Raw genomic sequence first — 27,510 nt, 5'->3', positions numbered from 1 at the left:
TGTGTGCCTGTAGTCCCAGCTACTTGGGAGGCTGAAGTGGGAGGATCGCTTGAACCTGGGAGGCAGAGGTTGCATTGAGCCAATAATTGCACCTCTGCACTCCAGCCTGGGAAACACAGTGAGACCCCATTTCAAAAAACAAAAACAGAAAAGTTTATGACAGCACTTAGATGCTTACCTTAAAAAAAAAAAAAAAAAAAACTAGAAATTCTTTTCTGTAAATTTTAAAACACTACTTGGATTTGTTGAAAAAAAAAATATAAACTTACAAAAATACATTCAGTATTATAGGTACACAGGAGAGTGAATAAATTGGTGTCTTTAGAAACCAAACTACGAGACTTTGATTTCATCAAGTGGACTGATGAGGCTGACTTCCTCTATCATCTGAAATAAAAACTAGTGCTTGAAAGCTAATGTAAATAAGAACTTACAATACCAAAAATTGTTAAATTTGTTTATTTATTCAGTAATTTTATTGTCAGTGCTAAATATTACTTAGGTTTTTTGGAAAATAAAAGACGCAGATTAGTTACAATATATAAGTTCAATATTTGTATGGTGAATGAAATTATAAAAAGACAAAGAACATACTAAACAATCCATGGAAAGCTTTTTGCACTGTTAATTATAATTGTATATATTAAATTTCAACATTTTCCTTACCTGCCCACCGGCTACAATGGCTCCAAAAAGATGCAATAAGCAACATTTAAGACTTTCCTTGAGATGTTCACTTTCCTGAAAACATTCTGTAAATATAACACACCCATAAATAAATAAATAAATAAATAAGATTTGTCTTTCACAATATGATTTATCTCTAGGAAATGTCTGATGCAAATGCGAAGAACTATTTGTGAAAAGGCTAATCTGTGTTAAAAGCCAAGGTTGATACGCATTTTGGCTTAGGAAAAGAAAAGAGAAGCCATCTACCAGATAGCATTTTAGGTATTCACGTCGTCTCACTGAGTTCTCATAATTCTCCATATAAGGATGATATTTGGCCCCCATTTATATATGAGAAAAAGGAAGGTCAGAAGTTAGTATCTTGCCTGAAGTCACATGACCACTAACTGACAGGGCTAGAAACTAACTCAAACCTGTCATAAAATTAGACGTCTCTCTCTTTTTTTTCCCTTTGAGATGGAGTCTCACTGTATTGCCCAGGCTGGAGTGCAGTGGTGCGATCTCAGCACACTGCGATCTCCGCCTCCCAGGTTCAAGCAATTCTCCTGCCTCAGCCTCTGGAGTAGCTGGGATTACAGGTGCCTGCCACCACGCCCAGCTAATTTTTGTATTTTTAGTAGAGACGGTGTTTCGTCATGTTGGCCAGGCTGATCTCGGACTCCTGACCTCAGGTGATCTTCCCGCCTTAGCCTCCCAAAGTGCTGGGGTTACAGGAGTGAGCCACCGCGCCCAGCCTAGACGTCTCTTTACTAAGACTATCAGACCTCTCATTGGTAAAAATTGACCATAACTAGTCCACTACAGAATGAAAGAGTTGGACAAAAAGATTTCCTGAGTCCACTCCAGGGCTAATGTTCTAAAATTCTGGTACCAATAGCAAGATTTCTTTTAAAAGTATAAATTATTTTATTGTTTGTTTGTTTGTTTTTTAAAAAAACAGGCTATACATGCATACAACAAAGAAAAAGCAGCATAAAGACCTGACAAGGGGCCGGGCGCAGTGGCTCACGCCTGTAATCCTAGCACTTTGCGAGGCCAAGGCAGGCAGATCACGAGGTCAGGAGAGCGAGACCATCCTGACCAACATGGAGAAATCCCGTCTCTACTAAAAATACAAAAAAATTAGCCGGGTGTGGTGGCACATGCCTGTAATCCCAGCTACTCAGGAGGCTGAGGCAGGAGAATTACTTGAACCTGGGAGGCAGAGGTTTCAGTGAGCTGAGATCACGCCATTGCACTCCAGCCTGAGCAACAAGAGTGAAACTCTGTCTCAAAAAACAAAACAAAACAAAACAAAAACAAACAAACCTGACAAGGAAATGTAAGTTTCCCTTTAATCTATTCCTCAACCCACGACACTACCACTGCCTTGCACACCTGTAATCCCACCACTCTGGGAGGCCGAGGCGGGTGGATCACCTGAGGTCAGGAGTTCAAGACCAGCCTGGCCAACAGGGTGAAACCCCACCTCTACTAAAATTGCAAAAATTAGCCAGGTGTGGTGGCGGGCACCTGTAATCCCAGCTACTCAGGAGGCTGAGGCAGGAGAATCTCTTGAACCCAGGAGGCAGAGGTTGCAGTGAGCTAAGATTGTGCCACTGTACTCCAGCCTGGGTGACAGAGCAACACTTCACCTCAAAAAAAAAAAAAAAAAAAAAAAAAAAAAAAAAAAAAAAGTACATAGTACATAAATATACTCCTGCATCAACTTTTTTTGCTTTTTAACTTAATATATTCCGGATATTACTACATCTTTCTACTTTTTTTTTTTTTTTTTTGAGACAGGGTCTTACTTTATTGCCCAGGCTAAAGGGCAATCACAGCTCACTGCATCCTTGGCTGCCTGGGCTCATGTGATTCTTCCATCTCAGCCTCCCAGGTAGCTGGGACTACAGGCACACACTACCATGACCATCTAATTTTTTGTATTTTTGTGTAGAGACAGGGTTTTGCAATGTTGTCCAGGCTGCTCTCAAACTCCTGGGCTCAGGTGATCTGCCCACCTCAGCCTCCCAAACTGCTGGGAGTACAAGGGTAAGCCACTGCGTCCAGCCTGGACATTATTACATCTTAACAGATACATCTGCCTCATTCATTTTTTGTAATGACTAGAGGCATACACCGCTACAATGTGTTACCTTCACTTAACCAGTTCTCTCTTGATAAACCGCCATGCTTTTCCCCTTTCTTTTGATGCTGTTATGAACACCCTTTTGCATATGTCATTACACACTGGGACAAGACTATAACAATAAAATTACTTCCAATAACAAATGTTACCAAAAAGAAACAGCTTTGAGGTAACCTGGATAGAAACTTATAATTAAAAAATTAAGAAGTTCCAGCTATATGGGAATAACTGGTACTATACATGGCTTTCAGCTATAAACAACTAGAAAACTGGAGAAAATCAGTTCCAGAAACTGGGTCACAGAACTGTGATACACACAAGAAGGAAAACAAAGTAAGCACAAGGATCACACAGATTCCTGTTTGGAGACACTTTCCGAACTACTACATGGAAAGGGGGAACCTTAAAAGAACACTGTCATTTGTTGAGTTGAGGAGACAGAAATCAAAGTTCAGAGAGGCCTAGGCAACTGGAATTTGTAAAGCAGAGTACTGGAGTGGAGGAAGCTATACAGAGAAAGTGCTCCAGAAATATGCACAGGGCTCACTTTGTGTCTCAGTGTCTATCCTCACACAATAGTGTGATATCCCACAAGATCGGCAAAAAACTACAAAGAAACTGTAAGCTGAGTAATTCTCTGATTTTACACAGAGCTAGAAGATGACAGAGTTCCATTCATCCACAGTGGATACACAGAAAGATAATACATAAAAAGGACATAAAAACATATACCATTGCAAATTCTCATCATAAGATTGCTGGGTGGCTATATTAGTATATGACAAAGTAGGCAAGAAATATAATCAAGGCAAGGAATGTTATTCATGATGAAAAGTGGAACTCAATAAATTTAAATAAGAAAATACAGCTCAATGAGTTTAAGTTTATTGAAGTCATAAAGAGTATTTTCTCTTGCCATAATGGAAATATATTAGAAAGTAATGAAAAAAAGATCTGGAGACCCTTTTCATGAAAATGGCATTAAAAGAAAGGTGGTCCCTGCCCCTCCCAAAGCCAAAGCCAAAGCCAAGGTTATGAAGGCCAAGAAGGCAGGGCTAAAAGGCATCCACCCCACCCCCCACACACATACAATCTGCACATCACCACCTTTTGGTGGCCCAAAACACCATGGTTCCAAAGGCAGCCCAAACAGCCTCAGAGGAACACTCGGAGAACATACAAACTTGACTACTATGCCAGCACCAAAATCCCTTTAAGCCACTAAGTCAGCCATGAAAAAGATGACAGCAAAACACTTGTGTTCACTGTAGATATCAAGGCCAACAACTGATCAGACAGGCCATGAAGAAGCTCTATGACAATGATGTGGCCAAGGTCTACACCCTGATCAGGCCTGCTGGAGAGAAGGCATATGTTAGACTGCCTCTGGAGTATGAGGCTTTTGATATTGCCTGCACAACCGGGATCATCTAAACTGAATCCATCAGGTTAATTCCAAATATACACTTTTTTTACCATAAAGAAAAAAAGGGCTGGGGGTGGAGGCTCATGTCTGTAATCCTAGCACTTTGGGAGGCTGAGGTGAGTGGATCACTTGAGGCCAGGAACTGGAGACCAGCCTGGCCAACATGGTGAAACCCCATATTTACTAAAAATACAAAAATCAGCTGGGTGTGATGGTGGGCACCTGTAATCCCAGCTACTCGAGAGGCTGAGACATAAGAATCACTTGAACCCAGGAGGCGGAGTCTGCAGTGAGCCAAGATCGTGCCACTGTACCACTCCAGCCTGGGTGACAGTGTAAGAACCCATGTCAAAAAATAAAAATAAAAAAAGAAAGAAAGAAAGAAAGAAAAAAGGATCTGGAAACTCCCCAAACACTTGCAGATTAAACAATACATTCCTTTTCATTTTATTAATTTAATCTTTTTTAATTGACAAATACAAATTGCATACATTTATGATGAACAACATGGCATTTTGAAATATGTATACATTGTGGCTAAATCAAACTAATTAACATATACATTACCTCACATAACTTTTTTTGTGGTAACCTCTCTTAGCTACTCTTAGTCATTTTCAAGTATACAATGCATTGTTACTAACTACATTCACAACGTTATGTAGTAGCTCTCTTGAATTTATTCTTCCTAACTGAAATTTTGTATCCTTTGACCAACATTTCCCGAATTTGAAAATATTTTAAACCAAATGAAGAAAAAAATTGTTTTAATTAAATAAAATTAAAACAAACATATCAAAATCTGTGGGGCACAACTAAAGCAATGATTCATGTTCATTCTAGAAAAAAGGTCTAAATAAAGATCTAAAGATTGAACTTTCACCCTAAGAAGCTAGAAAAAGAAGAGCAATTAAGAGGGAGTTAATATTAAAGATAATAGAAAAAATAATGAAAAAGGAAACGAAAAAACAATAGAGGAAAATCAATGAAATCAAAAGCTAGTTCACTGGCAAGATCAATATAATATTTTAAGAGACAGGGTCTCACTATGTTGCCCAGGCTGGAATGCAGTGGCTATTCATAGGCACAATCATAGTGCACTACAGCCCCAAACCCCTGGGCTAAGGTGATCCTCCTGCCTCAGTCTCCTAAGTAGCCAGGACTATGGGCATGTGCCAGGATCAATATAATTTAAAAACCTCTAGCTAGACCAATCAAGAAAAAAGAAGACAGAAAAATGTAAATTATCAATGTCAGGAATGAAAGAGGAGACATCAATCTAGATTCCATAGATTTAGGAAGGATACATGAAGAAATACTATGAACAACTTTATGCCAATAAATTCAATAATACAGATGAAAAATACAAATTCCTTGGAAGACATTAATTACAAAAACTAACACAAGAAGAAACAGAAAATCTGAGTAGCCCTTTATCTAGTAAATAAATTTGCTCTATAATTTAAAACCTTTTCACATTGGGCACAACAGTACATGCCCATAGTCCCAGCTACTCAGGAGGCGGAGGTGGGAGGATCACTTGGGCTCAGGAATTCAAGACGAGCCTGAGCAATATAGCAAGATCCTGTCTCAATGAAAAACAAAACAAAATCTTTCCACAAGGTAATCTCTAGGTCCAGATCTGCTGGTGAGTGTTAAGAAAATCATAATAGCATTCTCAAACCAACTCTCACAGAAAATAGAGGAAAACAGAACCCTGCCTAACTAATTTAATATGACCAGTATTGTTGTTTGAGCCACCAAATCAATAGTATTTTGTTATACCAGCCCAAGTAGACTAAGACAGATTTTGTTACAAAGAAATAGAGTGCTACTACAACAAAGGCCTAAGAATACAGAAGCAGCTTTAGAACTGGGTAATGGGTAGAGGCTGTAAGAGTTTTGAGGTGCATGCTGGAAATAGGGACCTTCAGGGCAATTCTGTTGAGCTCTCAAACATAAATAAGGAGCATGTTATTAAAAACTACTGGAAAGGCGATCCTTATTAAAAAGTGGCAAAGAACTTGGCTGAACTGTGTTCTAGTGTTTTGTGGAAGGTAGAATGTGCAGCAAGCAATGAAATTGGGTATTTAGCTAAGGGGATTTCTAAGTAAAGTGTTGAAGGAGCAGCTTAATTTCTCCTTCTCACTGCTTATAGTTAAAATGTGAGAAGACAGAAATAAACTGAAGAAGAAACTGTTAAACACAAAAGAAACAGAAGTTGAGATTTAGAAAATTTGCAGCCTATCCAAATTACAAAAAACAAACAAACAAACAAGAAAGATTGTTCTAAAGAAAACACTGAGGGTGTGACTGATAAACAGACCATGGGTATAACTAGTGGACTTAATCAGCCAGCTCAGTGAGGCCAGGAATGGATATGAGATTATACCAGAAAAGGCACTACCATTTTGAACTAAAGGGGACAGAGAAAGTGGGAAGGAATGAAGGTAGACTGTTGGACTTCTTGGATTCTATAGACCAGACCATAAAGCTATTCAGTTTGAATGTGTGATAAGAAAACCTCTGAAAGCAATTCAGAGATTATGAGGGCTGCCACTCCCACCAAAGACCCAGGAGGCAAGGCTGTTTCCTCTTCCTTGGTTTCAAAGGGTAGGACCACAGGTCAGGTTTCTGTGGGCCAGGATGACCTACCCAGTGCCTCAATGGTGGGGCTGCCCTCACAGACAGCACTATGGGTGGGGCCCTTGCAGAGACCTGGGGCGGGGGGTGACACTGGCAACCCAGTGCGCATGGAGTACACAGTATCAACCAAAGAGGGCTATTCTCAAGCTGTAATGCCTAACAGAATTTACCCTACTAGGTTTTAGGCTCACCTGAGACCTGTCACACCTTTATTCCTTCCACTGTCTCCCTTTTGGAATGAGAATATGTATCCTATACCTGTTCCAATGTTGTACTCTGGTTACATATAACTTATTTCTTTTCACAGGTTTACAGCTGGAAAGGGATTTTGAGTCAGGATGAATTGTAACTTCAGTCTAACCAGTAACAGATTTAGAAATTAAGATAAGACTTTGAACTTTAGACTTACAGAGTTGATGTGAGAATAAGTTAAGAAATTTGGGGCTGTTGGGGTAAAATGGATGTATTCTGTATGTGATAAGTACATGAATTGGGCAGGGGTGCAAGGACCGAGTGGTATAGAGTGAACTGTGTACCTCCAAAATTAGTATGTGGAAGCCCTAACACCTCCCCTATGTGACTGTATTGCAGATAGAGCCTTTAAATAAGTGATTAAAGTTAAATGAGGTCATAAAAGTAGAGCCTTGATCAAAGAGAACTAGTGCCTTTATAAGAAGAGGAAGAGACAACAGTCTTTTTCCAACATGTGAGGACACAGCAAGAAGGTGACTATCTGCAAGCCACAAAGTCAGATCTCACCAGAAAATAAAACCTGCTGGACCTTCCAGTCTCCAGAACTATGAGAAATAAATTTCTGTTATTTAAGCTACCCAGTCTACAGTATTTTGTTATGACAATCAAAACAGACTAAGAAGACATATAAGGGAAAAAATCCTAGAAACCCTTACTGTTCTTGAACAGAGATACAAAATTTTTAAACAAAAAATCAATCAAATGCAGTAGTACATAAAAAGGATAATATACTATAATCCTAGCACTTTAGAAGACTGAGGAAGGAGGATTACCAGAGGTTAGGAGTTCAAGACTAGTCTGGAGGCAACACAGCAAGGCCATATCTACAAAAATATCTACAAAAACATTTTGTTAAATTAGCCAGCTGATATGGTTTGGATCTATGCCCCCACCCAAATCTCATGTTCAACTGTAATCTCCAGTGTTGGAGGTGGGGCCTGGTGGGAAGTGACTGGATCACGGGGGCGGATCCTTCATGAATAGTTTAGCAGCATCCCTTTGGTGCTTTTCTAATGACAGAGTTCTCAAGAGATCTGGTCATTTAAAAGTGTTAGCACCTCCCGGCTTTCTCACTCTTGGTCCTGCTCCTGCTTCGACTTCTGCCGTGAGTAAAAGCTCCTGAGGCCTCCCCAGAAGCAGAGGCTGTCATGCTTCCTGTATTGCCTGCGGAACCATGAGCCAATTAAACCTCTTTCCTTTATAAATTACCCCAGTCTCAGGTATTACTTTATGGCAGTGTGGGAACAAACTAATACACTGCTTATCATGGTACAATCCTGTGGTCCTAGGTACTCAGGAGGCTGAGGCAAGAAAATCATTTGAACCCAGGGGTTTGAGGCTACAGTAAGCTATGATTATACCATAGCACTCCAGACTGGGCAACACAGCAACACCCTGTTTCTCCAAAAAAAAAAAAAAAAAAGAGAGAGAGAGAGAGACAAATAAAAATTAACTATATAATCACAACCAAAGGTAGTTTAGGCCAGAAATATGATGTTAGTTTAATATTTGAAAATCAACCTATGTACTTTGCCAATTAACAAGCACCTCAAATAGATGTAGTAAAAGTATGTAAAAAAAAAAAAAAAAAGTCAACGTCCATTCAGTAATAAAAACTATTAGCAAAGTAGAGTTAGAATAAGACTTCTTCTACTTAATAAAGGGCATCTATTTTTAAAAACATATAGCTAATAACATATTTAATGGTGAAAGACTGAATTTTTTCCCTTCTACATGTGGGAACAAGGATATAAAAGTCAATACACAAAAACAAATTATATTTCTATATACAAGTTTTAAAAATGAAAAATACAATTTAAAACAAATCAGGCTGGGCATGGTGGCTCTCACCTGTAATCCCAATACTTTGAGAGGCTGAGGTGGGAGGATCACTTGAGGCCAGGAGTCTGAGAACAGCCTAGGCAACACAGTGAGACTCTGTCTCCGTAAAAAAAATTGTTTATATTAGCCAGGCACAGTGGCACATGCCTATAGTCTTAGATATTTGGGAGGCTGATGTGAGAGGACCACCTGAGCTCACAAGTTGGAGGTTATATAGCGAGCTATGATTGCACTACTGTACTTCAGCCTGAGCAACAGAATGAGACTGCATCTCTCCCCAAAAATGAATAAGATAAACCATTTACAAAGCATACAAAATATACAATACTTTTGGATAAATTAACAAAATATGTGCACAACCTATATATACAAGAGACAAAGGCTTCCATGGGATACTTTACTTCTAAGCCAAGTGGCTCCCTGACACACCAATTTGATTTTATAACCTCATTTGGAGGACTTAAGAATAGCCCTTGGATGGCTGTGAGGACTCCTGATGAATAGAAACACCTTATACTGTTCTATTAGCATGCTAGGTTTCCTGTCCTCTATCCTGTAAGTGAAGCCAGTTTCCAGAGATGGTTTACTGTGGAGCTTCATTACCTAGTTAGCTAGGTATCACTACTGGTGGTCAAGCAGAGTCAGTACTGCAGTCATCTTCAGCAAGCAATCAAAGGACTATTTCTGTCCTGTTTCATTTCACAGGGAAAAGAAAGAACTGAAGCAAATATGGCAAAATGTTAAGTGACAAATTTGAATGGGAAATACATACTCAAGGTACACACAGTGTTCCTTTTATAGTCTGCAAATTCTATATTTTTGAAAGATGGCATATATAAGTCACATATATAGGGCTAACTCTCTCAAGTTTCCTATTTTCAGTAAAAATTCTGAAGTTCTAAAATATACCACCATTGGTTGGGCATGGGGCATGGTGGCTCATGCCTGTAATCCCAGCACTTTGGGAGGCTGAGGTGCGTGGATTATCTGAGGTCAGGAGTTCAAGACCAGCCTGGCCAACATGGTGAAACCCTGTCTCTACTAAAAATATAAAAATTAGCCGGGTGTGGTGGCCTATGCCTGTAATTCCAGCTTTTTGGGAGGCTGAAGCAGGACAACTGCTTGAATCCAGGAGGTGGAGGCTGCGGTGAACCAAGATCGCGCCACTGTACTCTAGCCTGGGGCAACAGCATGCAACTTCGTCTCAATAAAAAAGTAACTAAATAAAATAAAATATACCACCATCATTAAAATATTTTTATTCTAAAAAAAATTTTTTTGAGAATAGCACATTAAATAAAACCACATACAATAATTGCAGCCAAACACAAATCATGTACCTTACTCCAGTGACAAGTTCTTACAACCTTTATTTTATAAATTAACAAAGCTGAATCAAGATCAGAATCAGAGTAAGAATAAAAAGTAATCAGAGTAAGATGATAATCATAGCAAGAGAAATTAGAGGTGTTACTTACGATAAAAGAAAGGGACAAATTCCACTGTGAGAGAAGCTGGTTTATATTTCTGTCTGCTCTTTTCCACAGTACTAAGGCTTCGTCTATCATTAAAAAGAAGTCAATAATAAATTACAACATGGGCAAGCAGACATGGCACAATTACAAAAACAATTATAAAACAAATTTAATATTTTACTTTTGATTTGTGTCTTGAACCATGTATCTCTAGGATTCACATAATCTTGAAAAGAAGTCTAGCAAATAACTGAACTGTTCATCAATTAAAAGATTTATTTTTTTGAATTATGCAACATGGTAGCTAGGTTAAATCTCCAAATAACTATAAAATGAACAAGAAGCCAACCCTTAAAATTTCCAATCTGTACAAGAATTTGTTCGGCAGTAACGCTAAACTGACAGCTCAGACTAGTAGAATATTTTTATCAGAAATCCAGGCTACTCTGCCACTTTCTGAAACTTTATAATAATGAATAATGAGGCCATATATTAGCTTCTTTCATCTTGAGGATACAGATCCAGTATGGGCTGGGATTATTTCTGTTTTTTAATGACAATTTCAGTAGTTTTGATGGATATTATGTTTTCTACAGGCTTTGATAAAGCCAATACAAATTGCCCGTGTTTTTAACAAGAACATTTCAATTCAATACAAAATGAATCTTTTAGATGGGCAGAGTGGTGTGGAGATTGGAGAATAAAGTGTAGTATTATGATGATACTTCCAACTAGTAGATGGTAAATTTTCAAAATCACAGATATTTTTTCATTCCCTAAAAAAGCATTTAAAATTACTAAAGCCAACAAAAATAGAAAATATTTAAAGGACAGCCACATAGAAATTCTGTACATCTAAATATGATCAACTGATAAAGCACTGGTCTAAGATGCTTTCTTCTTAATGACCATAATTGAGCTATTGAAATTACTTTCCTTATAATTATTTCAAACCTGAGAAGAAATTTCAATTCATCATAGAGCAAACCACATAGGATAAGCATAGCTGGACTCAGTGATAGCAAAATAAAGAGTTCAAAGATCCAGATCTACTATCCAAATTCATTAGAAATCATATTAGACCTCATTTGCTACTGCACTGCTTTCCAAATCTATGCCTATTTCCAGTGTGTGGAAGGCAGAACCCAGCTGTATTTATTTTAATTTCAAACATAACATGTTAGAACATTAATAGATCTTCCTATCTAATTAAGACCATTATCAAAGATTTTCATGTTTTTGTAACAATACAAAATTCACTGGAGTTTCAAATAAAAAATTCAATCATGTGGTAAAAAAATTAATTTTAAAAGGATAAAATTTAATTCAGCTTTCAGTTAGGTTTTTCCATGGGATTATTATCATTTTGTGCATCCATTATAAATTATGGTATTAACTAAGACCATAATTTAGTTAGATTGCTTGTATCCTATCCAGACAACCTACGCTACAAACAATAAACATCCTCACCTGATTAACATAATACAAATGTACTTCTACAATTTGTGATCAATGACTCATTCTAAAGTTCCTGTATTAGATGTAACATATGCACATAATTTCCAATATATTTGTGGTAAAAATTTAATATGCTAACATAAACAAAAGGGGTGAGAACTATTACACACATTAGAACACAAAAATTAAAGCACAAGCAGTTTGTACTGCATGTTTTCAATAAGTTAGTAGAGCTAAAAATGAACCTTAGTCTTATACCATTTGTAGAATGTAGCACAGTTAATTGCTCCATTATTATTTGATATTTGGGCCAAGCATCTAGCATTTAGCAGATGGTAATACCTATCAACTGGTTGTCTGAGAGGGCTGTAAAACACTTATTTGCATCTCAGTTTTCTAAGTTTATGTCCTTGGTTGATTTAACCATGTTGCTGCTGCTGTTTGTTTTTTTTTTTGAGATGTAGTCTCGCTCTGTCGCCCAGGCTGGAGTGTAGTGGCCTAACCTCAGCTCACTGCAAGCTCCGCCTCCCAGGTTCACGCCATTCTCCTGCCTCAGCCTCCTGAGTAGCTGAGAGTACAGGCGCCTGCCACCAGACCTGGCTAATTTTTTTGTATTTTTAGTAGAGACGGGGTTTCACTGTGTTAGCCAGGATGGTCTCGATCTCCTGACCTCGTGATCCACCCGCCTTGGCCTCTCAAAGTGCTGGGATTACAGGCGTGAGCCACGGCGCCCGGCCACCATGCTTCTTTTTTGTACTCACATCATACCTAGGACATAATCATTATTCTTAATTTTATTTGGAAAAAATTCAAGTTTTGGCAAAAGTTGCAACAATAAGAATAGATCAAAGAACATCAAATAGGCCGGGCGCGGTGGCTCAAGCCTGTAATCCCAGCACTTTGGGAGGCCAAGGCGGGTGGATCACGAGGTCAGGAGATCGAGACTATCCTGGCTAACATGGTGAAACCCCGTCTCTACTAAAAATACAAAAAAAATTAGCCGGGCGTGGTGGCGGGCGCCTGTAGTCTCAGCTACTTGGGAGGCTGAGGCGGGAGAATGGCATGAACCCAGGAGGCGGAGCTTGCAGTGAGCCGAGATCACGCCACTGCACTCCAGCCTGGGAGACACAGTGAGACTCCGTCTCAAAAAAAAAAAAAAAGAACATCAAATAGAGTTTACCCAAGTTCACTGTTAACACTTTATCCCGAATTTTTTTTTTTCTTTTAGAGACAGGGTCTTGCTCTATTGCCCAGACTGGAGTGAAGTGGTGCTATCCTAGTTCACTGTAACCTCTAACTCCTGGGCTCAAGCCATCTTCCCATCTCAGCCTCCTGCAAAGCTAGGACCACAGGTGCAAGCCACCATAGGCAGTTAATTTTTTTTTTATTTTTTGTGAGGATGGGGTCCTGCTATGTTTCCCAGGTTGGTCTCTAACTCCTGGGTTTAAGTGATCCTCCTACCTCAGCCTCCCAAAGTGTCCCACAGGCATGAGCCACTGTGCCCGGCCTCATTATATATAGAAAATCACATATATCATGGTCCTTCATCTCTTAATATTGTAGTGAATATTTACTAATAGGGATATAGTCTTATATAACACCATAGTATAGTTATAAACTTCAGTAAATTTAACACTGATACAACACTTTTATGTAATCTACCAACCATATTCCAGTTTTGTCAATTCACCCACTAACATCCTTTGTAGCATTTCTCTCTTCCAATACAGCTTCCAGGCTAGGGTGAGGTATTGCATTTAGTGTCTCTTTAGCCTCTTTTAATCTAAAACATTTCCAGAATCCCTCTTTGTGATATTTTTAAAGAAAGTTGTTCTCCAGCCTTCCTTTTTTTAAAAATTAGAATGTTCTTCACTTGGGGTTTACTTGTTTTCTCACAATTAGATTCAGACTATGCATGCTTGGCTGGAATAACACATAAGCAATGACGTGTTCTTCTCAGGGTTATCACATGTGGAGGACATGATACCCATCTACTTCTTACTGATAATCAGTTAATTTTGATCATCCAACCAACTGGATTATTTGGTCCAGTACTGTCCAAAATAATTACTAATTTTTCAATTACAAGTAATAAGTAATTGTGGGGAGACATTTTAAAACCACACACATGGCTGCGCGCAGTGGCTCACACCTATAATCCTAGCACTTTGGGAGGCTGACGCAGGCGGATCACCTGAGGTCAGGAGTTCAAGACCTGTCTGGCCAATATGGTGAAACCCTGTCTTGACTAAAAATAAAAAATTAGCCGGGCGTGGTGGTGCACGCCTGTAATCCCAGCTGCTTGGGAGGCTGAGGCAGGAGAATTGTTTGAACCTGTGAGGCAGAGGTTGCAGTGAGCTGAGATCACGGTATTGCACTTCAGCCTGGGCGACAGAGCAAGACTCCACCTCAAAAAAACAAACAAACAAACAAAAAACATACACACATCATGCTCCCAACCAAAACATCCCCCTAGGTTTAACATCCATGAATGATTCTTGCCTGATCCAATCTTACTATGATGTGTCCAAAATGTGTTTTTTTCCCCCAACTCCAGCATCCCCTCTATATTTACTAATTGACACTTGGAATTTTACTGTAAGCAACACCCTTCACTTCTCCCTTATCTATCACTGGTATGAACTCATAAATTTTCTTCCTGAATGGTTACATAATTCATTACTGTAATTATTTTGTACATATATTGTCCCAGGTTTGATAAGTAGGAGGTACAGGGCATACCTTAACATAATTCTTTTTCTCTTGGCAAGGCAAGGAATCCTACTAAACTTGCACTAGTCACAAAGTAGGAACTCAGTAAGTATATTTTTGAACAAATGTTTAAATGAATGAACAAGTCACACTGAAGGAAGATTTCTTTTTCTCTTTTCTCTTCTTCTTCTTTCTTCTTCTCCTTCTTCTTCCTCTTTCTTCTTCTCTCTCTCTCTCTTCTCCTTCCTTCCCTCCCTCCCTCTTTCCTTTCCTTCCTTTTTCCACTCCTTTCTCCTCTACTCTCCTTTTCTCCATCCCTCCTTTCCTTCCTCCCTCCCTCCATTTTCTCTCTTTCAGGTTTTGCTGTCACCCAGGTTGGAATGCAATAGTGTGACCATAGCTCACTGCAGGCTTCAACTCCTGGGCTCAGTGATCCTCTCACCTCAGCCTCCCAAGTACTTGGAACTACAGGCACATATCACCACACCCGGCTAATTTTTTTTTTCTTTTTTTTCTAGATGGGGTCTTATACTCCTGGCCTCAACCAGTCCTCCTGCCTTGGCCTCCTAAAGTGCTGGGATTACAGGTGTGAGCCACCATGCCTGGCTGATTTATTTCCCTATACTTATTTTAGTTCCACTTGAGGAAATCTTTCCAACTTTCTGAGATTTTGTAAGTAGAATCAAAATTGAGATAACAGATTAATCAAATCTACAAAAAGCATCTATTTGTTTTCATCAAATAAGAAAAGAAATAGTTTTAAATGGCTCTGTATTTGGAATTATGTTAATTTTAATTAAATCTATTCTAACCTGCTTTAGCTATTTTGGTAAGCAATAAACACAAACAATGAATAAGAAAATATATATCTTCTTAATTTCCACTTAATTTCAGAATCAGACTAATAAATAAGGTGTAAATTATTGCTGTAGATTCCTTTCTATAAGTCTTCTATGAGCAACGGATTTCTCCTAATTCCATTTTTTAATCTCCCTGTCAAAGTCAAAGAAACCCAAGTCTGAATTCCCTGCTTTATCATTTATCTTTGAAGCAGTTCTTACATTACTGGCAAGATTGCTGTGCATATTAGATAATACATACACGGCTTCTAATGTAATTCCTGGCAAATATATGCATGCATTCGTTAAATGCTGCTACTCATCCTCTACTTTGCCCCCCTTTCTGTTGCCATCTTACATAAGCAGAATTATCTTCCTATATTATGTTAATAGCATATAAAATTTTCTTCTTTTTGGGTCTCTGGGCTGTGCTCCTAGCTCGGGCTCCCTCTCCTCAGCTCTGAGAGGCCTTAGGTGGTTCTGTGGCAGCCTCTGTTGCCTGTGACCTGCAGGCCCTGCAAGATCCCCGGGCAAGATGCCGGAGCATGCTGGAAGCTGGAATGTGGACTCAGTGACTTTTGAGGATGTGGCTGTGACCTTCACCCAGAAGGAGTGGGCGTTGCTGGATTTTTCCCAGAAGAAACTCTTATAGAGATGTGACACAGGAAACCTTCAGGAATTTGGCTTCTACAGGAAACAAATGGGAAGACCAGAATGTTGACGATCCAGTCAGAAAATATGGGAGAAATGTAAGTCATATGGTAGAGAGACTGTGTGAAGGTAAACAAAATAGTCAATGTGGAGATACCTTCAGCCAGAATTCAAATCTTAATCTGAACAAGAAAGTTTCTACTGAAGTAAAATCATGTGTATGCAGAATGTGTGGAAAAGTCTTCATATGTCATACATCTCTACATAGGTATATTGTGTCTCACAGGTATATTGTATCTCACTCTGGACACAAACTATTTGAGTGTGAGGACTGTGAAATGAAGCCATATAAATGTAAACAATGTGGGAAAGCCTTTCTCTCACAGGTGTTTGAAGACACATGGTAATGCACAGTGATAATGGATTTTATAAATGTACAGTATGTGGGGAAAACTTTATTTTCCCCAGTTTATTTAAAATGCACCAGAAAACTCACACTGGAGAAAAAAAATCCTATAAATGTAAACATTGTGGTAAAGACTTCGATTATTCCAGAAACGTCACGAACATGAAAGAACTCATAGAGGAGAGAAACCGTATACAAGCAAGAAATGTGATAAATTATTAACTTCTTCCTATGTCCTTCAACAACATGAAATGATTCATACTGGAGAGAAACCCTATAGATGCAGAGAATGTGGTAAAGCCTTTACAACTTCCAGTTTCCTTCGTAAGCATACAAAGGCTCACAGTGGAGAAAAGCCTTGGGAATGTCAAAAATGTGGTAAATCATTCACACTTTCCAGTTCCCTTTGATGACATGAAAGAACTCAAACTGAAGAGAAACCCTTGGATATAAGTAAAGTGGTAAAGCCTTCTCTTCTCCCAGATCCTTTCAACAGCATGAAAGAAGTCATATTGGAAAAAAACCATGTGAATGGAAGAAATGTGGTAAAGACTTCAGATGTTCTAGTTCTATTAGAACAAATGAAAAAACACATAGTGGGATTGTGAGGAATACTGGAAAACATGCAATTTTCCCCGTTCCCTTTGAAAACTAAGAAAAACTCCTACTGGGGGAAAAATGAATGTAAAAAAACTGGCAAAGTCCTCAGTTTTCCCAATTTCTTTCAAGGACGTAAAAGGGTTCCCAATAGAGAAAAACCCTATAATTCTTAGAAATGTGGCAAAGCCTTCAGTTCTTCCATTTTTCTTTGAAATATGTAAGAAGTCAGTGGAGATAAGCCTTATAAATTTAAATGTGTGGTAATTTCTTTAGTTCATAAGTTTCATTTGATACTTGAACTCATTTTTTAAAAACTCCTATAAATGTACAGAGTGTGAGAGTACCTTCATTTGTCTAATTGTCTAACACATGTTCAAGATACATGGTAACAAACTGTAGATGGACCTTATAAATGTGAGAGCACTCTGGATTGGAAGCATAGCAGTGTAGAAAATACAGAAATGTTTTTAAATTTAACAATTACTTCAAAAGTTTTGTAAAACTCTCACTAGGAAGAAATTCTATAAAAGTTGGTAAACTGGAAAGCCTGATGTAAATTAATGCTCAGAAATGCACATAAGTGGAATGTTATTCTCATTGTAAATATTTTGCTTATCAGTGGTTCATTGCTAAAGAGGGTCTCTGTACTTTTGATTTCTACTTCCGCAAGAAAACCTCAATGTGAAAATTCTGTAGATACTCTTTCAGCAATGCTACATGAGTTTAATAGGTAGTGGATTTTTAAAAAATTAAATTAGTAAAATTCTTCTCTCTTAAGTGTGTTGGATCTCTGGGTAAATTAAAATGTATTCCTATATGAAGGTAATTTTAATTTTTATGTAATTTTTAAAGTTCTCTGATTAATGGGCCATTGAAAAATGTGGTTTTGTTAACATTTGGAATTTTCTCACTGGCCTCATCTGGCAAGTTTTGGTTATCTGTATATGTTTTCTACATTATATAGGAAAATTACTCTTTTTTGGTGTAATAATATTTGTTGTATTTTCCTTTTTAATAAAGAGTTGTTATCAAAAAATTTTTCTTCTTTTTGACTCTCAAAAACTGTTTTTAGCTACCAATTTTATCTAATTTGTTATCAAAACTACCTTTAATAAATCTTCTCTCCCCATCTTTAAATTCATTTTGCTATTATTAAAGATTCCTTTAAAAGCCTCTCTTCTGCCATTTTCAGACTGGTTTTATGTTCCTCTTTCTGTATCTGTCTTGCTGTCTATAAAGAAAAGTTATGCCATTGTTTCAAAACTTAAAATATGTTCCCTTAGATTTGCCATTGCTGAAAAGTCTAAGGCGGAGGATGGAGAAGTAGCAAGAGTAGGAGGAAGAGGAGGAAGAGATACACTTTCCTTAGAGAAATCTCTGGCATACATGTCAAAATGCGGGAACGCTGATTAGTTAGAACCAAAGTGCTAATGAGTATAAAGACTACAGATGAAGCACTGTTAAGTGTCTCTTTGTATCGTTTTTTAAAAAGACAGGTCTCTATAGCTAACTGAAGCCTTGAACTCTTAGGCTCAAGCAGTCCTCCCACCTCAGCATCCCCAGTAGCTGGGACAACAGGCATGAGCCACCACATCCGGCTCCCTTTTTGTACTTTTAAAGACTCATAAGCAGGGCATAAGCAGAGATAAAAAGTAGTCACAGCACTAATTGCCAACTATTTCTACCCCTTCTAGTCACATGGTAGATTTTAACTTGGCCCCACTGTAGTAGACAGGGACAGACGGGGACATGTAATCACAGTTCTGGCCAATGAGTTCAGAATGAAAATAACATGTGTCATGTAGCATGACCAGACAAGACAAGAACATTAAATTGCCAATTTGACACCTTTCAAAACTTTTTCTCTCACACTTGGTGACTACAAAGGCTAAAATGCTGGCTGCTCTGTTAGCCTGGGACCTTTAGTGACTATGATGAGTAGAGGCTCTCTGCTTACCCACAATAGACAGACAACATGAAAAAGAAGTAAATCTTTTGTTATTCTAATTCCCTTGTTTGTTACTGATGCATAATTTATTCCTCCTGTCTAACTGAAATTTTGTATCTTTAACCAACATTTTCCCAATCTCCATCTCCAAGGATGTATTCTGATTTCAATAAAATATTATATCACTATATAGAACATACAAAAAGTGCTACCACATAGTATATATAAATGTTCCCTTGGTTATCAATTCTTCACCATCATCTAATGGTATGGGGGCTATACTACCCTGGAAACCCTGAAAAATCTATAAAAATAATTTAGTAATGAAATTTCACAATCAAGTTGCAGGAAGTAGAAATTATTTACAAATTGGTCAGGCTAAGTTGAAAATGAAAATGGAAATCTTGAGGAGATCTGGGAAATTTAAAAAAGAGGTCTGATTGAGAGTGATGATACAATTCTTTGTAATCTGTGCCCACAGGTAAGAACAGTATGTGACTTTAAAATTCTTCTCTTTGAGCTCCGTACTGGTAATTAAGCTATTGTCACCAAGCTACCAACCCACTCTTCTATATTCTCTCTGCTTTGTGATGCTGGGACAGGCATCATGCAAACTTTCTTTTTCCAGCTGCCTCCCTTTTGGGCTCCCTAATAGAGGGTACTAGATGAAGCGTGGAAGAAAGAGAGCAAGGATTGGTTCACACTGCTCTTTTTCTGTATACTCATCAGCATCACACCAGCAAGAATTCTTAATTGTAGCAATGGCAGTTGGTTCCTGTCTTCAGCTTATTTTTGGCAATCCCAGAAGGAGCCTCTTGACCGCTCAAGAGATATCAGCACCAGCTATGCAATGCTCCTTCCTCAGAGGTCTGAACCACAGTGCTGTAGGGCATCTTCTCCAAAGTCTAGATTCTGATAACTTCATTCTCTTCCCTTTGTTCCCATGACTGCAGGGAAAGCAGCTGTTTCCTAAAGTTAATGTCCTACCTTTGCTTTGTCAATTCTCTAATATTTGTTTATCAATTTCCTTGTATTAGATCCTCTCTTTTAAAATATCTAGTTTGAGGAGGCTGGGTGCAGTGGTTCATGGGTATAATCCCAGTACTTTGGGAGGCTAAGGTGGGAGGACTATTTGAGCCTAGGAATTCAAGACTAGTCTGGGCAACATAGTGAGATCTCATGTCTAAAAATAAAAATAAAAATATTTAGTGTGGTTTCTGTTTTCCTTATGGGATCCTGATGACATAAACTCTACAGTTAAAAATAAATGGACAAAGGCCGGGCACGGTGGCTCCCAGCACTTTGGGAGGCCAAGGCAGGTAGATCACGAAATCAGGAGATCGACACTATCCTGGTCAACATGGTGAAATTCCATCTCTACTAAAAATACAAAAATTAGCCGGGTGTGGTGGGGCACTCTTGTAATCCCAGCTACGCAGGAGGCTGAGGCAGGAAAACTGCTTGAACCTGGGAGGCAGAGGTTGCAGTGAACTGAGATCATGCCACTGCACTCCAGCCTGGTGACAGCAAAACTCCATCTCAAAAAAAAAAAAAAAAAAAAAGAAATGGACAAAATACTGCTAAAAAGCATTTTCTAATTATAAAGTACGTTTTTAAAAAAAGAACTTTTCCTGAAAAACATTTATACTGTATTTGATGTTACTACGCCTTTAACATTTCTTATCAGATTATTAGTACTCAAAATTGTATTGCAAAATACAAGTTCAGGGTATATGTAATTATTCAGAAGTAGAATTTATCACTAATTCATTCCCTCCAACATATTTCTCTAGCTCAGAGTTAAACCTGTGGGTCTTATATACTTCTTTCCAATTGCTTTCATAGAGGAGACCTGCTTTGAAGAATCAGATATATTATGACACTCAGGTTTTAAATGAACATTATTATTTATAAGACATACCCTGAAATTCTATGTCTCCAATTCCGATATGGATCATATAAGCTTTCACAAAATGCCAATGCATGGATCACAAATTCTTCAACAGATGTCTGATCGGCCATTTCCTTCTCTTTTTTTTTGCTTTTTAACTGAGAACAAAGTTAAACATAAAATTAAAGACATGTCTTACTTATCATCTAACAATAAGTCATTTGTATTCAAATAAGCCAAACTTTCCCTTTGAGACTAAAAGAGTCATTTAATCATATGGACTGAATACAGCCTCTACGATTTTAAGCATGTCCTATGATAGGTTTAAAATAAATAGCCAAACATCTTTTGAAAAAGTAATGTTTACAGTAAGAAGGATATGTGATAAATAATACATAAAAATCACAAATTGTATCATTTTAAAAGCCATTAATAAAACACTTGAATTTTTTTTTTTTTTTTTTTGGAGACGGAGTCTCGCTCTGTCGCCCAGGCTGGAGTGCAGTGGCCAGATCTCAGCTCACTGCAAGCTCCGCCTCCCGGGTTCACGCCATTCTCCTGCCTCAGCCTCCCGAGTAGCTGGGACCACAGGCGCCGCCACCTCGCCCGGCTAATTTTTTGTGTTTTTAGTAGAGACGGGGTTTCGCCGTGTTAGCCAGGATGGTCTCGATCTCCTGACCTTGTGATCCGCCCGTCTCGGCCTCCCAAAGTGCTGGGATTACAGGCTTGAGCCACCGCGCCCGGCCAACACTTAAATTTTTAAATTAAATAACAGTATATATAATAACTACTTGTCTACATTTAGGTAATATGTACAAGATTTCTGAAATATATATTACCCAACAATAAGTTTAAGTCTCTTCTCAATTATTACCTCTTTTGAAAATATTTAACTATACTGACTATAATATAAAAAAAAAGTAGGCCGGGCTCGGTGGCTCACGCCTGTAATCCCAGCACTCTGGGAGGCCGAGGCAGGCAGATCACCTGAGGTCAGGAGTTTGAGACCAGCCTAACCAACATGGAGAAACCCCGTCTCTACTAAAAATACAAAAGTCGGCCGGGCGCAGTGGGACATGCCTGTAATCCCAGCTACTTGCGAGGCTGAGGCAGGAGACTCGCTTGAACCCGGGAGGTGGAGGCTGTGGTGAGCCGAGATCGGGCCATTGTACTCCAGCCTGGGCAACAAGAGTGAAACTTCATCTCAAACAAACAAACAAACAAAAAGTAAAACCTAGTTGCTCTCAGTAAAGTGACAAAAATGATTAGTTCACACCTACTTGCTGAATATAGAGCGTTGTCATGGTGATGACATAATTAATGTACGAGCAAGTCCCAATTTCTTCCACATTTGATAGATTTCTGTGAGAAAAAGAGACTTTAATTTTTTACACATGAATGTTGAACAAAACATATGTTCGTGAATTCAGCTTGAATTATGAGAACACAAGTTGGCAAACAAAATGCAAATGACATTTATTAAAACATAAAATCAATATGGTTATATAACTGCTCTCCCACCAAGACTGTGAAATATACCTCAAGCACCATTTAACTACTATAGACAGAGAATGTTTAAAAAGTATATGCTGATTAGCCTCTATTTATTACTGAAAATTGGAAAATATCACAAAGTAGAAACAGAAAAGAAAAAATAAACACCAATATCTTGCAATCTCAAAATAAGAAACTATGTACATCTACATTATTTCCTTACAGATTTTTTGTCCCTATGCAGATTCTTAGTTTTCTTTTCCGTATATACTGTTGGCATTATAACACATGTGCAGTATAATCATCTTCACTTTGCTTTTTGAATTACAGTTCCCTTTTAAGGCTGTCATATTTCCTCAACTACATTAAAAGTCCTTGAAAAAGGGCTAACAGCATCTTTACTCACTCTAAGAGGGCACAGCATCATATTTTGTTTAAAGCAGTGGGTTTGTAAGTGCTTGGTGTTTAACTAAAATGTGGTCCCTCATTTTTATTCCATTTTTATAAGACTGAGGTAAAACATGATAATATTCATTATATCTAAAATCTTTTCCTTGACATAATAAAAAAGCAACATTCATTAATTTTGTTATGAGATATTGTGATCTTGTAAAACATTTTATGTCTTAAAATCCAGTAAATGCTAATTTTAGAAAAATTAACAGAATGAATAGACTTCTTCTTTTTTAAGAGATGGGGTCTTGCTCGGCTGCCCAGGCTAGAGCAAAGTGGTACAATCATAGTGTTCTGCAGCATCAAACTCTTGGGCTCATGTAATCCTCCCACCCCAACTTCCTGAGAAGCTGGGACTACAGGTATGTGCCACTAGCCCTGGCTAACTTTTAAAATTTTTTGTTGAGATGAGGGTCTCACTTTGTTGCCCAGGCTGGTCTTGAACTCCCAGGCTCAAGCAATCCTCCCGCCTCAGCCTCCCAAAGGGCTGGGATTACAGGTGTCAGCCACCACACCCACCCAACCAACAGACTTCTTAATGTAAGAAGTCAGACTGGCATGACAACTTGGAGAAAACAGGGTAAGGCAGAGGCAAAATTGGAAGCTTCTGCAAGAATTCTGCTTCCAATAATAGTGGACTAAGATCAGTCCTCTCCCTGACAACAACTAGAAAACATGGACAAAACATTTTTTTAAAAATCTGTTTAAAGTCAGGGGAAAATTAATAAGGAAGTGAAAAACCACAGATCCAAGATACAGAACAAAGAAACACAGAAAGATATGAGAGCTGCATTTAGATCCATTTTTGCACTAATGACTTCTACCAGTCCTGACAGGGGTAGATGAAACAATAAGAAGCTGCTGATTGCATCTGACAGTCTCACAGTGCTCAAAAGGGACAAAAATTAGAATTCAGAGCCCGAAAATGACTGTCTCTAAGGCTGTGGCTTAAGATCCCAAAAGGCAACACTCAAGAAGTAAAGGTGAAATGAAAATAGATTAGTAGTCACAGAGACTAAGTCCAAGTCAGCTTAATCATTCACTGTATTAGAGGGATACTTTTCCAAAAACTAATGTACATTAACTGAGAACAAAGACAGTAGTATCCCCAGCCTAAAAGTATCTCTACGATTTTTCAAAAATAATAACCAACACTTACTCAAAAATAACAACTTACATGAGAAGGCAACACAAGTTTGAAAATCAAAAGAAACAATACACAAAAGAAACAGACCTACAATATGAGCAAAAGTAAAAGAAAAAGAGGTTGGGTGTAGTGGTTCATGCCTGTCTGTAATCCCAACACTTTGAGAAGCTGAGGCAGGAGGATTACATGAGCCCAGGAATTCGAGACTAGCCTGGGCAACATAGCAAGACAGTAATTTAAAAAAAAATTTTTTTTTTTTTTGAGATGGAGTCTTGCTCTGTCACCCAGGCTGGAGTGCCGTGGCGTGATCTCGGCTCACTGCAACCTCCGCCTCCTGGGTTAAAGCAATTCTCCCGCCTCAGCCTCCCAAGTAGCTGGGATTACAAGTGTGTGGCGCCATTCCTAGCTAATTTTTGTATTTTTAGTAGAGACGGGGTTTCACTATGTTGGCCAGGCTGGTCTGGAACTCCTGAACTCAAATGATCGGCTTGCCTCGGCCTCTCAAAGTGCTGGGATTACAGGCCTGAGCCACTGTGCCCAGCCAGCAGGACAATAATTTTTTTTAAAACAATTGGCCAGACATGGTGGTGTGCCTACCAGCTACTCAGAAGGTTGAGGTGGGAGGATCACTTGAGCCAGGGAGATTGAGGCTGTAGTGAGCCATGATCATGTCAGTACACTCCAGCCTGGGTGATGGAGCAAGACTCTGTCTCAATTTTTTTAAAAAAGCATAATCCATGAAAGAAAAAAGTTAAGTCAAACTTCATTAAAATTAAAAGCTTCTGCTTTGCAAAACACTATTAAAAGAATAAAAAGACAAGTCACAGACTATCAAAAAATATTTACAAACCAGATACCTGCCAGACACAGTGGCTCATGCCTGTAATCCCAATATTTTGGGAGGGTGAGGTGGGAGGATCGCTTGAGCCCAGGAGTTACAGACCAGCCTGGGCAATATAGCGAGACCTCATCTCTACAAAAAATAAAAAATTAAAAAACATCAGCCAAGTATGGTGGCATGTACCTGTGGTCCCAATTACTTGGGGTGTGGGGTACTGAAGTAGGAGGATAACTTGAGGATGCAGTGAGCTATGATCACGCCACTGCACCTCAGGCAACAGAACTCATTGCACCTGGGCAACAGAGTAAAAACCTGTCTCAAAACCACAACGACAACTACAAAAAACAAAAAACAAAAAACAAAAAAACCCAGATAACTGATAAAGGAATTACATCTCAAAACAGTCAAAGATGTCTTAAAACTTAATAAGAAAACAACCCAATTTTTAAAAATGAGCAAAAGATCTAAATAGACACTTTACCAAAGAAGATACAAATGGTATATAGCCATATGAAAAGATGGTGAACATCTTTTGTCATTAGGAAATTGCAAATTAAAACAATGAGATACTACAAACACCTATTAAAACGACTAAAATCTAAAAGAACAGTATAATCCAGTATTGGAAACCATAGAGAGCAACAGGAACTCTCATTCATTGTTGGTGGGAATGCAAAATGGTATAGCCATTTTGGAAGACAATTTTGCACTGACAAAGCTAAACATAAGCTTACCATATGACACAGCAATTATATTCTTCAGTATTTACCTAAATGAGTTCAAAACTTATGTGTATGCAAAATCTGCACACAGATGTTTGTAGCAGCTTTATTCATGACTGCCAAAAACTGGAAGTAACCAAGATGTCCTGCAACAGGGGAATGAATAAACAAACTGTGGTATGTCCATAAGTAGAGTATTATTCTGTGACAAAAAGAAATGGGCTATCAAGCTACAAAAAGACATGGAGGAGGGTCAGGTACGGTGGCTCATGCCTATAGTCCCCGTTTGATCAAGGCAGAAGGATCGCTTGAGCCCTGGAGTTTGAGACCAGCTTGGGCAACATGGCGAAACTCCTTTTCTACAAAAAATACAAAATAATAATAATAATAACTGGGCATGGTAGCATGTACCTGTAGTCTCAGCTACTCAGAGGCTGAGGTGGAAAGATAATGAGACCGGGAGGTCAAGGATGCAAAGAGCCCTTACCAAGCCACTGCACTCCAGTGTAGTTGACAGAGTAAGACCTTGTCTAACAAACAAACAAACAAACAAACAAGAAAAGTCATGCGGGACCCTTAAATGCATATTGCTAAGTGAAGGAAGCCAGTCTGAAAAGGCTACATTCTGTATGATTCTAATTATGACACTCTGGTGAAAGCAAAACTAAAGACACCATTAAAATATCAGTGGTTAAGCCTCATTCTAGATGAGAATGGGTACTGTTGATCATGGTGTCCAAAAAAGTTAATGTGGCTAAACTGAGACAGAGGCTATGCTTCCATCACAGTACACACATTGCAGTGGTGACAATGAGACCTGTAACATTTGATATACTTATGAGAAAAAAAAAAAAAATCAGTGGTTGCCAGAGGTTGGGGCGGGAAGGGGTGTGGGGTGTGTGTGTATATGTGTGTGGGTGTGTAAGGAATGAATATGTGGAGCACAGGCCATTTTTAGTGTAGGGAAACTATTCTATATGATCCTATAATGATGGATTATGTCAAATTTATATATGACAATATAAATTAGTCAAAACCCATGAAACTATGCAACACAAATAGTGAACCCTAACGTGCATATGGACCTTAGTTAATAATATATAAATACTGGTTCATCAGCCGTAATAAATGTATCATACTAATGTAAGATATTAATAATAGAGGAAACTGAGGGGTATGGGAAAGGAGTATGCGGGAATTCTAGATTTATATAAAAACAGCTCTAAAACATAAAGTGTATTAAAGTTTTTAAAAGGAGCTTTAAAAACGTAAAGTGAGGTCTCTGGAAATAGAAACATGTTCTGTGACTGGTAGCTATTAAACATTAAATTTATAATTAGAAACTATCTCCTACCCAAAACATTTTTTTCAACCAAAAAAATGTGTTGAGCATTTCCAGTGCTTCCCTCTATTACCAAAATCTAAATATAATGAATTTACAACAAATATCTGTAGGATTTTTGATTTCAGCAAAATTGTAGTAGGTAGCTAGCAGGAAAATATAGCAAATTATCAGAGATCAACTATGTCTTACTACCTGAATAAACCCATTTCCTTTAACCTTTTTTTTTTTTTTTTTTTTTTGAGAAGAGTCTCGCTCTGTCACCCAGGCTGAAGTGCAATAGCACGATCTCGGCTCACTGAAACCTCCGCCTCCCAGGTTCAAGCAATTCTCCTGCCTCTCAGCCTCCTGAGTAGCTGGGATTTCAGGCACCCGCCACCACGCCTGGCTAATTTTTGTATTTTTTTGGAGAGACAGGGTTTCACCATGTTGGCTAAGCTGGTCTCAAACTCCTGACCTCAAGTGATACACCTCCTCGGCCTCCCAAAGTGCTGGGATTACAGGTGTGAGCCACCGTACCCGGCTGCATCCTTCAACCCTTATA

The 27,510-nt window shown here is 38.5% G+C and overlaps 1 protein-coding gene and 1 non-coding gene across 5 annotated transcripts in view; one reads left to right on the top strand and one right to left on the bottom strand.

Annotated features, from left to right (window-relative positions):
• NBEAL1 (neurobeachin like 1) overlaps positions 1 to 27,510 on the bottom strand; it is a 207,187-nt gene that overhangs the window by 137,330 nt on the left and 42,347 nt on the right. For all 4 annotated transcript variants that reach the window (XR_013402118.1, XM_028830998.2, XM_015110738.3 and 1 more), the window contains exons 5-8: positions 22,248 to 22,329; positions 20,998 to 21,125; positions 10,466 to 10,548; positions 667 to 752 (exon numbers count right to left, since the gene is read on the bottom strand). Coding sequence is in view for 3 of the 4 variants with exons in the window: in XM_028830998.2 (XP_028686831.2) it covers positions 667 to 752; positions 10,466 to 10,548; positions 20,998 to 21,125; positions 22,248 to 22,329 (379 nt within the window). In the remaining variant the exon portion in view is untranslated. The remainder of the gene's footprint in view (positions 1 to 666; positions 753 to 10,465; positions 10,549 to 20,997; positions 21,126 to 22,247; positions 22,330 to 27,510) is intronic.
• Positions 26,319 to 26,452, top strand: LOC114671611 (small nucleolar RNA SNORA1). The gene has a single exon (XR_003721645.1). It is a non-coding gene; the product is annotated as a small nucleolar RNA SNORA1 (small nucleolar RNA).

The sequence above is a fragment of the Macaca mulatta genome, chromosome 12, assembly GCF_049350105.2.
Source record: "Macaca mulatta isolate MMU2019108-1 chromosome 12, T2T-MMU8v2.0, whole genome shotgun sequence".
In the NCBI taxonomy this organism is placed as follows: Eukaryota; Metazoa; Chordata; class Mammalia; order Primates; family Cercopithecidae; genus Macaca; species Macaca mulatta.
This window is presented reverse-complemented; position numbering and strand designations above follow the sequence as displayed.